This window comes from Phyllostomus hastatus, unplaced genomic scaffold (genome assembly GCF_019186645.2).
Source record: "Phyllostomus hastatus isolate PE091 unplaced genomic scaffold, TTU_PhHast_1.1 phas_contig_159, whole genome shotgun sequence".
Lineage (NCBI taxonomy): Eukaryota > Metazoa > Chordata > Mammalia > Chiroptera > Phyllostomidae > Phyllostomus > Phyllostomus hastatus.
In genome coordinates, this window is record NW_025333640.1 from 10,277,933 (window position 1) to 10,292,496 (window position 14,564).

At 42.7% G+C, this 14,564-nt stretch overlaps 1 protein-coding gene across 1 annotated transcript in view; it reads right to left on the reverse strand.

Annotated features, from left to right (window-relative positions):
• GALNTL6 (polypeptide N-acetylgalactosaminyltransferase like 6) overlaps window positions 1-14,564 on the reverse strand; it is an 875,194-nt gene that overhangs the window by 145,433 nt on the left and 715,197 nt on the right. Inside the window, exon 6 of the mRNA XM_045830767.1 lies at window positions 13,531-13,714. Within this exon, the coding sequence (XP_045686723.1) occupies window positions 13,531-13,714 (184 nt within the window). The remainder of the gene's footprint in view (window positions 1-13,530; window positions 13,715-14,564) is intronic.

Below are 14,564 nucleotides of genomic sequence, written 5' to 3' on the forward strand. Positions count from 1 at the left end.
AAGATTAGAGGCACATGAGCATGTTGGAAATCTATTACTTAAAGGGCATGTCTACTATTTATTATTCTCTGAAAAGGCGAAGAATAGAAAATTGCTCAATTGTGATGAATAAAAGTCATTATTTATGGTATTCCAATTCACTTGGTATAAAAATGCATTTGAATGTCTTCAGTGTATTTTCTCATTTTGGACACACACAAAAAATCTACCTATTGTGGATATAGCCCCTGTATCTCCACTTACCATCTAATACATATTTTAACACCTGTTTCCATTGTGGGTCGGAAAGAAGGCAACAGACGCCAGAGCCTGAGTGGCAATGAGGTCCCAAGAGATGAGCAGAAGGACAGATCTAGCACAGAGCATCCCTGCAAATGCAGACTCTTCACTCATGTTTTCAAAGGAGCAAGACTTAACCCAGTGTCTGTGTCAGCAGTCACAGTGTGAAAGTGGTAAAGACTCAGCCAGCCAGACGGGCAGACATGCTCTCTGATGACATCCTTGTGGACTGAACTCTCTCTCTCTCTCCCTCTCTCCCTCTCTCCCTCCCTCCCTTCCTCCCCCACCCCCCTCTCTCTCTCTCTCTCTCACACATACACACACACACACACACACTTTCTTCTTAAAATGCAGCATTTAGATGGATGGTGAATGTCTTTGTATTCACCTCTTATTTTGTAACTTTTCTCTTCTGGGTTCCATGTCACACACATACACAGGGAGCACCATGTGATGATGGAGGATTAGAGTGATTCACCTACAAGCTGAAGAACACAGGAGTCTACCAGAAACCAGCAGAGAGACTTTGACCAATAGAAGGCAGCTTATTAGAATGAGTGGGTGGTATGGGTGCTTAGTCAGCCTGGGGGCATGAGAATAGGCCTTCCAGGTTAGTCTGCACCTGTATGGAGAAGAGCCAAGTGTTCTTGCATTTTGGGGGGAAGGACAAGTGGTAGATGGATGAGAGTTCAAATCTAGAGCACGAGACAGGGATAACCATAATGTAGGGTGGAAAAAGGGCACATCTCTGAGGTTTGGGGCTGGACCGACCAAAACCAGGGACCAGTTAGACCGTGCCACTGGGTGTCCAGGACCAGCACTTAGCAAGAGCTTAGAACTCAGGGGTGAATCCGAGGAAGGGTGGCCATACGCCAAGACACCAGACAGAGACATGACAACCACGGACACTAAGATAAGGGTCTAGTGAGAACAAAACCTCTTTTTAAAGATCTGCTACATTCAGTCTGAATCCAGCAGAAGCCAGCTGAGAAAGATAAAACTTCAGATGACCCCTCTCCCCTATTGTGACTCTCCCAGTGTCAATAGACCATCCTGGAGGGGAGACAGGAAGAAACTTGTGCTGAGCACTTTGGAAAGGAAAACAATCCTGATGTGGAATTTGATTTTTGAATGGACTGACTTGGAATTGAAACTGACTGAGAATTTACCTGTAATAGACTGAGATTGAGATCAGTTGGAGTTTGGGAGATGGAGAGTTCCCTGCTGTCAGGAAAGAGGGGCTGTGCTGGGACCCCCTGGGGATGTTCCCCTCCCCACAGGATGGGCAGTCCCTGGGGCCGAAGGGTGTGCCCACTAGCGACTGCACACCTCCTGCAAACTGGGAGCTTGAGTTTGCATTGTTCTCTAAGCAAGTGATTCTGAGCCTGCCTCTAAGGCCTTCGGCACTTTTCTCTCTTTCCTGGGGCTCCCCGCAAGGGGCTTGGAGTTTATATCTGAGGGCTGAAGGGTGGCCAGAGAATGGCTGTTTTGTGGATAGAGCATGTCCACAGGCTGTGGAGGGGCAGACAGAATGAGTGGGGAGGGAAGGGGATCGGCCACGGCGGGCGCGTCGCCGCACGCCGCCAGAAGCAGCTGTGGAGCTTCGAGGAGGAGTTCTCCATGGAAACTGGCCCTCCAGGTTAATGTGAAGGTGCATTTATCAAGGTAGGAGGAGAGAACAAAATTTGGTAGTTTGCTCTTTTGATTAATAACTTCTGAGTGTTCGGACATAGCCACCTGGGCCCACATTTGCACCCTTGCCCTGGGCCCTGCGCATGCTGGGAGCAGCAGCAGGCCTGCTGCTCTGCGGAGACAGAGCTCTGGGGCTCCCTGGAGCTGGGTCATAAGGAAGGTTCCCTGTGTGTGCATTTGTGTTCTGACTGTGTGTTTGAAACCGGTAATATATCCTAGGATTATTGTCTATGAGGTGCTGTGTGCTGCTGTAAAAAGGTAAAATTTAATTTTTGGAGCTGTGTTAAGCAAAGGAAAAGTACTGAGCAAGTGCACTCTCTTCTCTAACTTTTAAACTTGTGGAGTGGGGAGGGCCGGGTGGAGGGAAATACTGCCAGCTCCACACCGACACCCTGTCAGTGCAGACCCCAACTTTCTCCTGCCGGCCATGGCCTTTCCCCTGCCTTTCCCCTCCGTTGCTGTGCTCTCCTTACATGCTCCTCAGACCTGCTTCTTCCTGTTTGGCTTATCGTGTAGCCCTTCCTCTCATTTGTATTTCTAACTGGGCCTTTGTGGCTCAGTTTCTCCTCTGTGCACCCACTCTGGAAGTCCTGGTTGAGTCTTCCTATGAGTCAACCACAGCTGGGGGAGCCTCTGGCCTTGGGAAGCTCCTACCCCTATGCCCTGGCTCCAGTGATTCCACAAGCAAGATTTGTGCCCAGTTCACTCTCCTCGTCTCCCTTGGTAGTTCCTACTGATGGAAGAAGGAGCCTAGATGCAGGAGGAAAACAACCAACATCTTAGTGTCACCACTGAGTTCCATGACTGAAGATCCGGAAGGTGCCCTTGAGGTCACTTTGGGGTCAGATACTGCAGCCTGGAGATGCAGAGTCTCCATGGCCAGCCAGCACAAGGCTGTCGCTCCCGACAGACAGCTCTGGCCTTTGCCTTCCTGGCAAATTAGGCCACGTAATCTCCCTCCTTCAAGAGTTCACTTTGTCCAACTTTTATGGACAATCTAAGAAATGAAAATAGATACTCTTTCTCCCTTAACGAACGTATTTCCAGGTGGATCTACCCTAAGAAATATTAGATCAAAAATAATTCTTGTTCCTGCCATTTGGCATTGTAACCATCGCTTGAGGACTTCTTGGAAGGAGGGAACGGGAGTCTGGGCTGGAACCAGAGCCTCTGAGGATGTGGCCTCACTGCAGATGCTGCCCCCGGACCTGCATGACTGGGGTTCGTGCCCTCACGTGAGGGACCTCCCGTGCCCCTCCTGCCAGGTGAGGACACAGCAGGAAGACAACTGTCTATGAACCAGCAAGTGGGCTCCCAACAGACACCAAGTCTGCCAGCACCTTGACCTTGGACTTCTCATCCTCCAAAACTGTAAGAACTAAATTCCTGTTGTTTATAAACCCCCCGCTACACGGTATTTCATTAGAGCAGCCTAAACAGACAAAGACACTCATCCACGCCCACATGTGGCCCGGAATGAAGACCGCCCACCTCAGCAGACACCGGCGTGGACTCAAAGTGAGGCTCTGTCTCTTTCTCGCTCCTATTATTCACAGCTACCCACTTTCTCTGAAAAACAATTTAAAGAGACTTACAAGCAAAATTTATACAGTGATGCATCTCTTAATGACAGGGAGATGTGTTGGGAGTTGGGTCATTAGGCAATTTTTTCCCAGAGGAAACCTCACAGAGCAGATGTACAGGAACCTGGATGGTGAGGCCCACTGCACTCCCAGGCCACCGGGTGTGGCCTGCTGCTCCTGCACTAGGAGCCTGTACAGCACGTCACTGCACTGAGCACTGGAGGCCATTGCAACACAGTGGTACGTGTTTGTGAATATAAACATATCTAAACATAGAAGAGTTCTAGTAAAAACACATGTATCAGCAACATACTTGCTTACTATCAAAATTATGTAATTATATGGGGGGGTGCAAAAAACCCCTGGAATTTATTTATAAAAATTGTGTATTATTTATTCTTACATGTTTAAACTTCAGTCACCTTCAAAGTACACTCCATTTGATGCAATACACCTATCAAGACATTTTTTCCACTGCTCAAAAATAGTTTTTGAACTCATCAATTCTGATGCTTTTTAGTGCTCCTGCTGGTTTTGATTTCACCTCATCTGCATTGGCTAAATGCTTCCCTTTGAGGACTTTTTTCATCTGGGAAACAAAACAAAGTTGCTTGGGGCAAAGCTGGGTGAATAGGGAGCGTGGGGCAGGGGGGCCATATCATTTTTTGTCAAAAATTGCTGAACTCTCAGCATGGTGTGGGCAGGTGCTCTTGTAAATCACTCATCATGAAATGGGCAAATGTGTTGAAAGAGTCTTCAAAAAAAAATCACTGAAGCTGAATGCAGCCTCTCACAACAATGCTTGATGGTACACTGACACAGATGGGTTCCTAGAACACCCACCCAGTGGGGGAAGCCTGTGCTACAAGGGGCCCATCCTGCAGAAGATAATTCTAGTTTTTTGGGGTCCCCCCTTGTAAGTACTACATTTTTATACAACTGGCAATAGGTTTTTTATGCCGGAATGACCACAAACACATGTGTAACACATATAGACAGCAACGATGTCACTAAGTGATAAGACTTTTCAGTTCTGTTATAATTTTATGAGACCATTGTATATGTGGTCCATCATTGACCAAATGTTGTTATGTGGCACGTGATTGTGTTATCTCCTTATATATAATAATAACACAATCATCATCACTGTAATTATCATAATAACATAAGATACTAATGTAATACTGATGATAATAAAATTATATCTACCTTTGTGCAGAGAAATTCAGGACTGGAGACTTTCAGCTGGCTCATAGTCCTGCCCTTTGGGTCACATTATAAACCTTTCTGTCCGCTGGTTCTTTGCTCAGGTCGAGCCTCACCTCAGTACCATCAGACCACTGCCCGCTGAATCCTGGATGCAAACTGGAGTATTTATCATTTCTCCTAATACAAAACTTTCAAGGCTGCATCAGAGCACCCCCATGTACAGTTCAGGTTTCATACTTGGATTTCCGGATCTGAATCCTGGATGCAAACTGGAGTTTGTTACGCTTATCCATCCTCCAGTTCTAAGATCATGACCTCCACCAAGTCCACCAGCCCATCACAGCCCTACCTTCACCATGACCTTTCGGGGGGCTCCCTTGCAGCCTACTCACTGCACTGGGTTCCAGCTGCTATCTGCAAACAGACATCCCTAGATTCTTATCACATTCTGGTATTTGTTAGAAATAGGCTGATTTGAAAGATCAATACCATTACCTAATTAAGAACTGGCTCCTTTTGTTAAAGATACTGTTATCTCCTGAATCATGCTCTTAAAAATGTTTTTATTGTCAATTTAGTGTAAATGATTCCAGGAAAGCCTTTTGCTACCAGATGGTTTTTTCTAAAACATTCCTTTATCATCTTCCTTCTACATGAAGAATAAAGGCTTTCTGAAGTTTGGTCTAATGCACAGTTTTTTATCCTTTGTTCTCTCACACTGCCCTTCAAGAAGCTCCGCTGTATTCAAACCCGTCTGTGTTGAAACCTACGTACAGTGTGCTTTGTGAGGATGGTCCAGGGCAGCTTCCTCGGCTGTTATCTGTTCCTAGAAGACTGTTACCTCTTCTTCAGATAGACCTCCCTTCTTGGGCCATTTCCACTCCTGAACTTGATATTCATTTCATTCATTCAATAAATATATTGAGTGCCTGTTGTGTGCAGGTACTAGGTGCTAGTGATTGAGTGCTGAATAAAGTGAATAAACCAGTCCTCCCTGACCTGATGGAGTTTCCACTCTAGTATCAGTGCCAGCAATGAGTAGAGGGGAATAAAAAGGAGTCGACTTGGGAAGGGAAGTAGAGGACAGCAGAACTGAAGGAGGAATTTTAGCAGTGGAGCCTCAGGTGAGAAAACAAAGCTGAATGCAGCCAGGCCCAGGGTCTGTATTCCTCTCTGCTGGAAGGTAGGTGTAAGTTGGTGAATGGCGGAGAGTTCTGTTAAACTCTGCTGTGCTCCAGTATGATGTATGAGGGGCAGAATAAATGTTGCTGAACCTTGGGTACTAGGAAGGGGAGCAGTGACAATATCTACATGAGATCATAGATGTTTTCTCCATAGCTAAATACTGGCAGAACTTTGAAGAAAGGAGGTGGAGGAGCCAGAAACAAGAGATCTGGACGTGGTGTGATGATATTACAGAGCACAGAACCCCAAAACCAGTCCAGACAAGAGGGAATGTAGGTAGACTCTTGAGGGGTAGGGGAGGAGCACAGCCAGCAATCATTATACTTGTGATGGAAAGATGGACTCAGAACATATTTGTGGGAAGCATAGCAGAGTGGTTAAAGGTTGAAAGAACAGGTAAAGGGATACAAAAATTCACCACTCCAAGTTTGTGACCTTCATGTCTTTAATACATAGGCAGCCATTGCTAAGTTTGCAGTGGTGCAAGTTTATCAATAATTACTGAATGGCACTGGAGGTCTAGAGGTGACTGGGGGTGTTGCCCAGAGCGGCCTGGGGTGAAGAATTCAGTTCTAGCCTGGCTTTGGAGGAGCTGACAAACCTGGTATCAGTGAATGAGAACCAGGAATGAAGGTCGGAAGTCCAAGGTTGAAGAGAAGATGTTACTGAAGAAACAAGGATGGGGGCAGTTAGAACAAAAGTCACGGTAAGGGTAAGGGTATTCTAGGGTTCTACCTAGACCACAGTCCTGAATGATGGGCAGACAGGGATAAAATTCTATCTAAGGATGAAGGACTAGGTCTTACCTCCTTTTGAAATAGCATAACCTATCAGGTCTCCTGGGATGGGGTGACCCTTAAAGGCAGTAGGGGCAGAAGCAAGAAGTTCAACAGTGCAAAGACAGGGTTAGAAATCAGAAAGAGGGCACCTTGCAGCAGAGCTGCTCAATCTCAAGAGATCAAGGCAAAGAAAGACAAGCAGGACAGCGCCAGCAGAATGATGGCTGTAACTGTTAATTTAGGGATTAATTTTGTTAGTGTGACCCTGGATGTTAAAAAAAGGAGAAAGCAATAGGGAGTACCTTGCCCACTGGGTGAAGGAGGAAAGGAATAGTCATTTTGGGGGAGTATATACTGACAAGGGAAAAATATTCCCACAACCCCTGGGTGAAAATTGTTGATCAGATGGTCATCCCCCCAAAAAGCCAAAGAGGCTGGCCAGCCAGTAATGGAGAGGAGTCTTCCAAGGGGAGGAATGGGTAACTAAGAAGTTTGCTTGGGAACATCTCTGCCTGTGATGCATTGCTAAACTGAAAAAGAAGTCTTCAATGCAGTTTTGTTTTGGGCTTTTGAGGGAGGTTGGTTTTATTCACTGTTTTGATTAGTTTTTAAGACTCTTGAGCCATTTCTGTTATTCTCACCCTCTGCAGATTAGAATAGCATTTAGAAATTTGACAAGACTTTTCCCTAAACATTTTGTCCTTTTGCAGTTGTCAAATATTGAATTAGATCTTGTTATAAACAGACTAGAAGCTGGCATTGTTGACATTTCCCTTCATTAGGCAGAAACTAAAAGCTGACATTTCAACCTATCAGCTCTAGGGTGGTCTACCAATGAGAACAACTGTAGGGAGAAGGAGGCAATCTGTTTCTTTTCCTGCTCTCATTACAGACTCACTAATGAAATATGAATTGATAAAACAACTTCACTTAATGGGTGTCAAAGCTTCTCTTCAAAAGGAGAGGAAGAGAAAAGTATTGATTAACTCGAGGATTTAAAGTTTGAATGCTCAAAAGGAGGCATTGATTTGAATCTAATGAGATTATTGATTAAACCTAAGATGTGATATCTGAATGAGTGAATGAAGATGTTGATTGGGGTCCTGATTTTGCCTCTGTAATTTTTTTGATTCTCACTTTTTTTATTTGCAAAGTTGGGAAAATAACAATAGCTACTTTACCTATGTTAAAAGATTATTACAAAGGATCACACAGATAGTGCAGTGAAGTGCTTTCCATAATGTGAATCCTATTTCCAACAAATAGGATTGATGAAATAGGGTATTTGGTTAGATTAATTGAGAGACTTCTGGAATAACGTGAAGTTGAGGTGAGATCTGGGGTTGAGATTGTAGAGAGCTAGAGTCCAATTTCACTCTCCTGGAACTCATCACTAGACTAAATCAATGAATATATTTTCTAACATAATGGCCTCAAAAATCTGAGACTACACTTTCAAAACCTTGATTGTAGAGAATGATCTGGTTGGGGACTGAGGTAGCTCATAGTATGGTAATTTGGATGCATTGATTTGACCTTTTGGGGAAAAGAAGGAAAAGTTTGGGAACAAACACTTGAAGACTGCAGCAAAATTTGTAAGAACAATGGTGTGGTTTGAGTAGTAGAGTATAAACAAAGCCCTTCCACCCTATCAAACTCATACTCCAAGCTTTAGAGGTGGCCCAATAGGGCTGGACAGAAAAAAAGAGAAGATGAGCAATGCTCAGTTCAGCTGAGAAGTGAAAATAGGGAAGACCTTAAAAGCAACCCTTTTTCTTTGCATTCTGCATTACATTCATAGTTTGACTAGGCTCTATTTCCATGGGGAGTCACGTTCATTCCTTACTAATTTTGATTAAATTCAGAATGACCAATATTAGGTCAAAATCCACACAGAAAAATTTTTGAGTAAGAGATTATCTTAAGTTTGAAATTCTGAGTAAGCAAAGGTACAGTTCAATCTTCATCAGAATTTACAGTATTATTGATTTCATAGACTTGAGACAAATATTAAATGAGTTAGTAATATGAGCAAATTTCCTAGCCCTATGCTTGCCTCATAGTAGCAGACAGTCAACAGCCCTTACTTTTCTCCCCACTGCCATGGTGTGGAAGAAAGAATGCAATACAGAATGGTGAGACAGCATCCCTAGATTCTAGTAGGAGCTATTAAATTAATTAATTGTGACACTGGGTAAGTCACTTAGGCCCTGTAGTGAACATTTGAATTGTCTTCAAAGTTTCTCCTCACTTGATAAACTTATGACTATTTGCACTTTTTTTTCTGATTCAGTTCTCTTCTAAACTTAACTTTAGCATAACATTGTATTTGTTACCCAAGAGGCACTGATTTTCCTATGGTGTTGGCCAGACTTCTGTGTAGAAAAGAGAGCAAGTTCCCAGGAATCTCTCTGCTCTCTGTCCCTTGAGGGACAAGAGGAGACCCTGGAAGGCATTCTGCTTCCCTGTAACAGTGACACAATTCTCTGTCACAGAGAGGTCAAATTTTATCTACTGTAGCATGAGCTGTGCTTCAGACTTCTGGGTTGCAGAATCAGCCCATAAGAATTCTACATTTGGCCCTTACACCCTCAGGGGATCTTTGGTCTTTGAAGTGCCAACCTTTAGGTGCCTTACAACAGGCCATGGACGTTGCTATCCCTGCCCTAGGATGTTTCCGGGCTAGGTGACTGGCCTCGTGGAGGAGTCACTGAATCCAGACTGATGTGTCTGAGGACACAGGGGTTTCTGGGAAAATAAATGGGCATTTGTAGCCTATGAGGTCCATGCCCCCAAGTGTAGAAATACTTATTTCTAAAATTGTGGAAGTCAGTTGGTTCTATATGGAAATTGAAAATAGAGAGTGTCAGTCCTCACTAATGGTATGTGCACAAATTCTATCCATGATGATCAAAACTCCCAGATTTAGAAGTCTCAAGGAATTGTGAAGAGCTGTCTGAGGAAGACTGTGACAAAATAAAAGTAATTTCTCTACAACTCAAAGACAGGATGGGGTGAATTCTGACAAACGCAGTGAACCTGCAAAATTGAATGGGCTGCTAAATCGACTGTGTCTAGCAAAAGGAAGCATGATCTCTAGCAATAAGTACAAATTCCCTAGAAATTAATTTTATTTTTATGGTTGACAGACTCATGTATTAAGGCCTGAGTACTGGATATATTGGATGGACTATTTCACACTATCCTTGTAAATGAGTTGGGCAAACAAGGATGGAGATTGCAGTAGTGAAGAGAATTTGCATAGGTCGAACAATTACATCAAAGTGTATGCTCTTCCACAGGGTTCTGGAGGACCTGGGGATAGAACTAGAGATGTTTCGCTTGAGAAAAGGTGGTGTTTCTGTTTCCCCCTCTTCTTGGGAGGGATAGGCATAGTAGCTGTTTTCAGATTTCTCACAGCTTTATCATCAAAGAGGAATTAGACATTCCCATGTCTCAAATAGGAAAATTTGAGATTGAATGAGACAAATTTTTCATAATACAAGAGAAAAGGTTTCTCTGTCAGTTAGCCTAACAGCACAGACTGTCTTTGGAGGTAGCAAATGTTACTATGCCATGATGAATTTAAGAAGATGCTGGTCATCTCTTAGACATTGTCCGGTGCCTGCTTACATCAAAGGGAAGCTGGACAAAGTAACTTCTTCTGGTCCTCTCTAAAATTTTTATACCGAGGTAACGTTGGAGAAGTTAGTGGTCAGGGTGCAACATCTTCCCCTATGTCATCCATCACAACTGAAGGAGCACAATAGGTTTTGTCATATAGGAAAGGCTTGCATTTCTAAGTGCCCAGATTGAGAGACAAACTGGAAATAAGGAAGCCTTCTGAAAACCACGAATAACAAGAATTTTCTAAAAGCATTATATTGTAAAATAAGCCACTAGAAAAGGAGAATATTTTATTTTTTTAAAAAGGCAATAGTTGTCAAATGTACCCAATCTAATCAGAATTGTGTCTGCCACATAATAACTTGAACTATGAATATCAAGTTTTCTCTCATTTTCTAGGAGCAGTCTGTCTGAAAGAGCCCTTTGCAAATAAAAGTAATTCTTTTCTCCTGTTCAAAGTTATCCACGAGCTTTCCTTTTTCTTCCTAGTCAGAGTGATGAAGGTTTTGATTCCCAGTTAGGAATTTAGTAGACTTTGAGTTCTGTTAATGAGCTATAATGGGAAGTGCAGTTCATATCATGACCCAGGATCATATACGTACTGTAAATGAAATCAAATATTTGAGCAGTAATACTTATATTTACATAATAGTATAATACTCTGAAACTTTCAACTCAATAATGAAATACTTTCCATTACCCACTAATTTCACAGGCTTTGCAGGGTGAAAAACACTACTGTAGTCAATATTTATAGTCACTGAAAAACTCAAATAATGGTGGAATTAATGAGAGAATGCAGGTCTTGTCACTGAGGGCATCTGACCAACTTGCTACCGAAAGAAAGGTAATGTTTGTGCAATTGCATGAAAAGTCCCGGGGTTTGCAGTACATTTCTGTATTACTCTCAGGTTCCTTTCTTCCTAGCTTTTCATCCTCCTCTCCCCCTCCTCCCAGAGAAAACTGTATACCCTTCGAAGCAGCCACTTGAAACATTAAATGCTGTGAGAGATAAATAGATAAACTGCATTCCTTCTGTGTATCTTAAAGCTTTACATCTAGAGAAGCAAGTTTTAGCCTAAAGCGTGTCTGTTTATGAGCACACACAGGTGACTGCTGATAATGGAATTGCTTATATATTGCTCAGAGGTGTTTGGGTAACCATTATTTTATTATCAGGCAGGCAAAAGCAGTCTTGAACATCAAAGTGGACACCTCCTGGAAGCTACATTTATTATAAAAGGCTAAAGTGTCCACATTCATAGGAATCAAAGGGACTTAAAACAGAAAGGCAGTTGGATTCAAAGACGAATGCAATTCTGGAGAGGACAGCAACCACCTAAGTAGGTGACAGGAACAAGAGGTAATTTAATTCTGAAAAGTACCGATTCTGCCAGCTTCTGGGGTGGCAAGGTGCCTGATATTGTGATAGCCACAACCAACCAGGGTCTGCCTGACAAACATTCCAATTGTCAGTGCAGGGACTGAGAATGCTTTTAAAATGTTCACCATTTGAAATCTCCTTGAGAGTTCTCTGAACCCTTTCTGCAGAAAGCAGGAGCTCCTCTTAGAAGGACATTGTAACCCAGTCCCGCTGCAGTATTTGAAAAGCCATCTTGGATGAATTCAAGCCCTTAACACATAGCAACCTCAGAAAGTAACAACTAGGCTGTGGCTATTCTGCCCGCTGCCATCCAATAAGAGTTTCGCTGTTTTTAAGGACCTTTTGTATCTTCCCCCAATCTGGCTCTAAATCCTCCCATCAGCCCCTTTGCCAGGAAGATACTCTGAAGAGTGTCTTTCCACTGGGCTGGTTTCAAGTGTTTAATAGAAACTCCTCCACTTAGATCACTAAACTTTTCTAATGGTTTTGAATATCCTTGAAATCTCGGCCAGAGCATTTGGAAAAGTAACAAAGGGCCTTCCTATTTCTTCTCAAAAACTCTCCAGCAATTTGAGAATTTGAAGAGGCCTAACCTCAGACATTTTGTGTGCTTAAGGAGAATACTTCATATTATTTTTATAAAAGAAGATTTCTATCCCTTTTTATCAGGCTAACGTCTTCTGAAATTCCCTTTGCTTTCCCAACAGTTTATCTTTCTAGAGACCAAAATCGGAGAAAATATTTTCCTGGTGTTTGTCAAATGATGATTGTAATTTAAAGCATTACTGTTGCAGAAGTGGTTTTGTATCTGGGAGCATCTCTACCGAAAACTTTTATAGCCCATATTATTAATGAAAAGACACTACTGATTGTAATGCTGTTAAAACAGACTCTTAGAGAGTATGCAAAGCCTTGGTCACATTTTTCCTGCACTGAGAATAATAGGTCAATAGTTTTAAATTTATAAATATTTTAATGAGATCAAAAGGTATAGTAATAAGGATGAGAGAACAGCATGCCTTGGGCAATCTATCAGCTAACTTTTGGAAAAAGCACATTATTTACCATTTATGGTTCAAATGGTTTATCAAAATAAGCTCCGTGTTGTGTTGTTTTCTTTTCCTCGATATGCACACATTTTTATACCCACACTAAAAAAAAAGAATTCAGCTTTATAGAAATCAATAGATTACTGTAAATTCTTATCTATGTAGGACTTAAATTAGCGGCGGGGTTATCATAGACTATTTCCTCTGGATACATCATTTTGATTGATTTCCCCGAGTAAGTTAGGAGGTCACCTGCTCCGGAGCACTGCTTTCCTCATAAAAGGGCAATTCCCGACAGGGTGAGAACATAGGCTTAAATTCTGTTTCATACGTTATATCATATCCCCCCAAAAGAAGAGTGAAGGAGTTAATTTAAACAATCCTCTAGGGAAAAGTAAAAAGAATTGAGAGAACTGGACTTAAGAAGAAAATATTTAAGAGAATATCAAAAGGAGACTAGCGTTCCTTCGCTGTGCATTTCTGTTAACCCTGCATTTCCCTGATAGTCACATAGCACACTCTCTCACGCTTGATGAAGGCCAAGAAGGGCAACCCATGCACCTAGGACCGCCTGTAATTTTTCTATAGAACATAGGTCTGCCCTTTCTCCAATGCTTTGCAATGGTTGCCACCTGTTTTATCCCATTTTATTAGAGATCATTTTTCTCATGGGTCCCAAGTTGACACCCTGCCATGAGTTCCCTGCCCTCTCTCCATGGGCCCCTCCCTCAGCTGCTACTCACTCAAAAGGGTCGCTGGGATCTGCCCTCTGGAGCTCTGGAGGGATGGGGATTCTTTTGTAGTACATTTCCCAGTCGAAGGCGCCTCGCATGGCGTCCCCAGCTTGCGCCTCATACCCAAAGTGATTGTGGTCAATGACATCGATCATGGGGCACACGATGGTTTTGTGGTTTAGTGCAATTTGGTCTGAAAAATGAAAGCACAAAATAGGAAATGACATGCCTGCCTAGGTCATCTATCATTTTTTCAGCAAAGAGAAGCCTACAGATCCCTCCTAATGCCTAATGCTTGTAGCTGGGTTTGAATGCAATCTGTTTGAATGCCAGACTCCCTGTGATGGGACAGTGATTAGGCAATACTAGTGTGCTGTTTTTTTCTTTTAACAAAGTTATGTCCCAGGGAGACTTGCAGAAGTCCATTTAGCTTTACCTTTGTCACATTTCTGCTCTGACCTGTCCCCAATCTGTCATTCTATAGTGCATCCAGCGTGTGTGGGATAGAAACAGTAACTCGTGTTCTTTCAAGCATACAGCTACAGCCTGCTGAGAAAATATTGGCCTGCTTTTGGGAGGTTCCAAAATGTAAATATTTAACTTGATGGCTTTTTCAGGATCTAATCTTACAGTGGCTATTGCCCCTAAATGCTGACAGTTCACATACAGAATTCTTTGCTCTCAGGCTTACAGAGATTTTGCCAAGTCCTATCTTGCTATGGTTTTCTTTTCTTTTTTTTTTGATATAGACTCTGTGTATCAAAGCTATACATTTTCATCTTCTCTCATCATATTAAAAAATATGTTAGATGGCCTGATACCACTGCTACTATTCCTGCTACTATGACATTCTCGAGCATCTATTAAGGGGTTTGAGCTCATGCTATTTCTAATCCTCCTTAGCAGTGCTCTAAAGTGGCTATTACTATCATTTCCAATTTACATATAGGAGGGAGCTGACCTCAGAGAAGTTAAGTAACTTGTCGGAGGTCACTTATTGTTTGAGAGCAAGAACCAGGCTGCAACTGCTGCGTAGTGGTCCC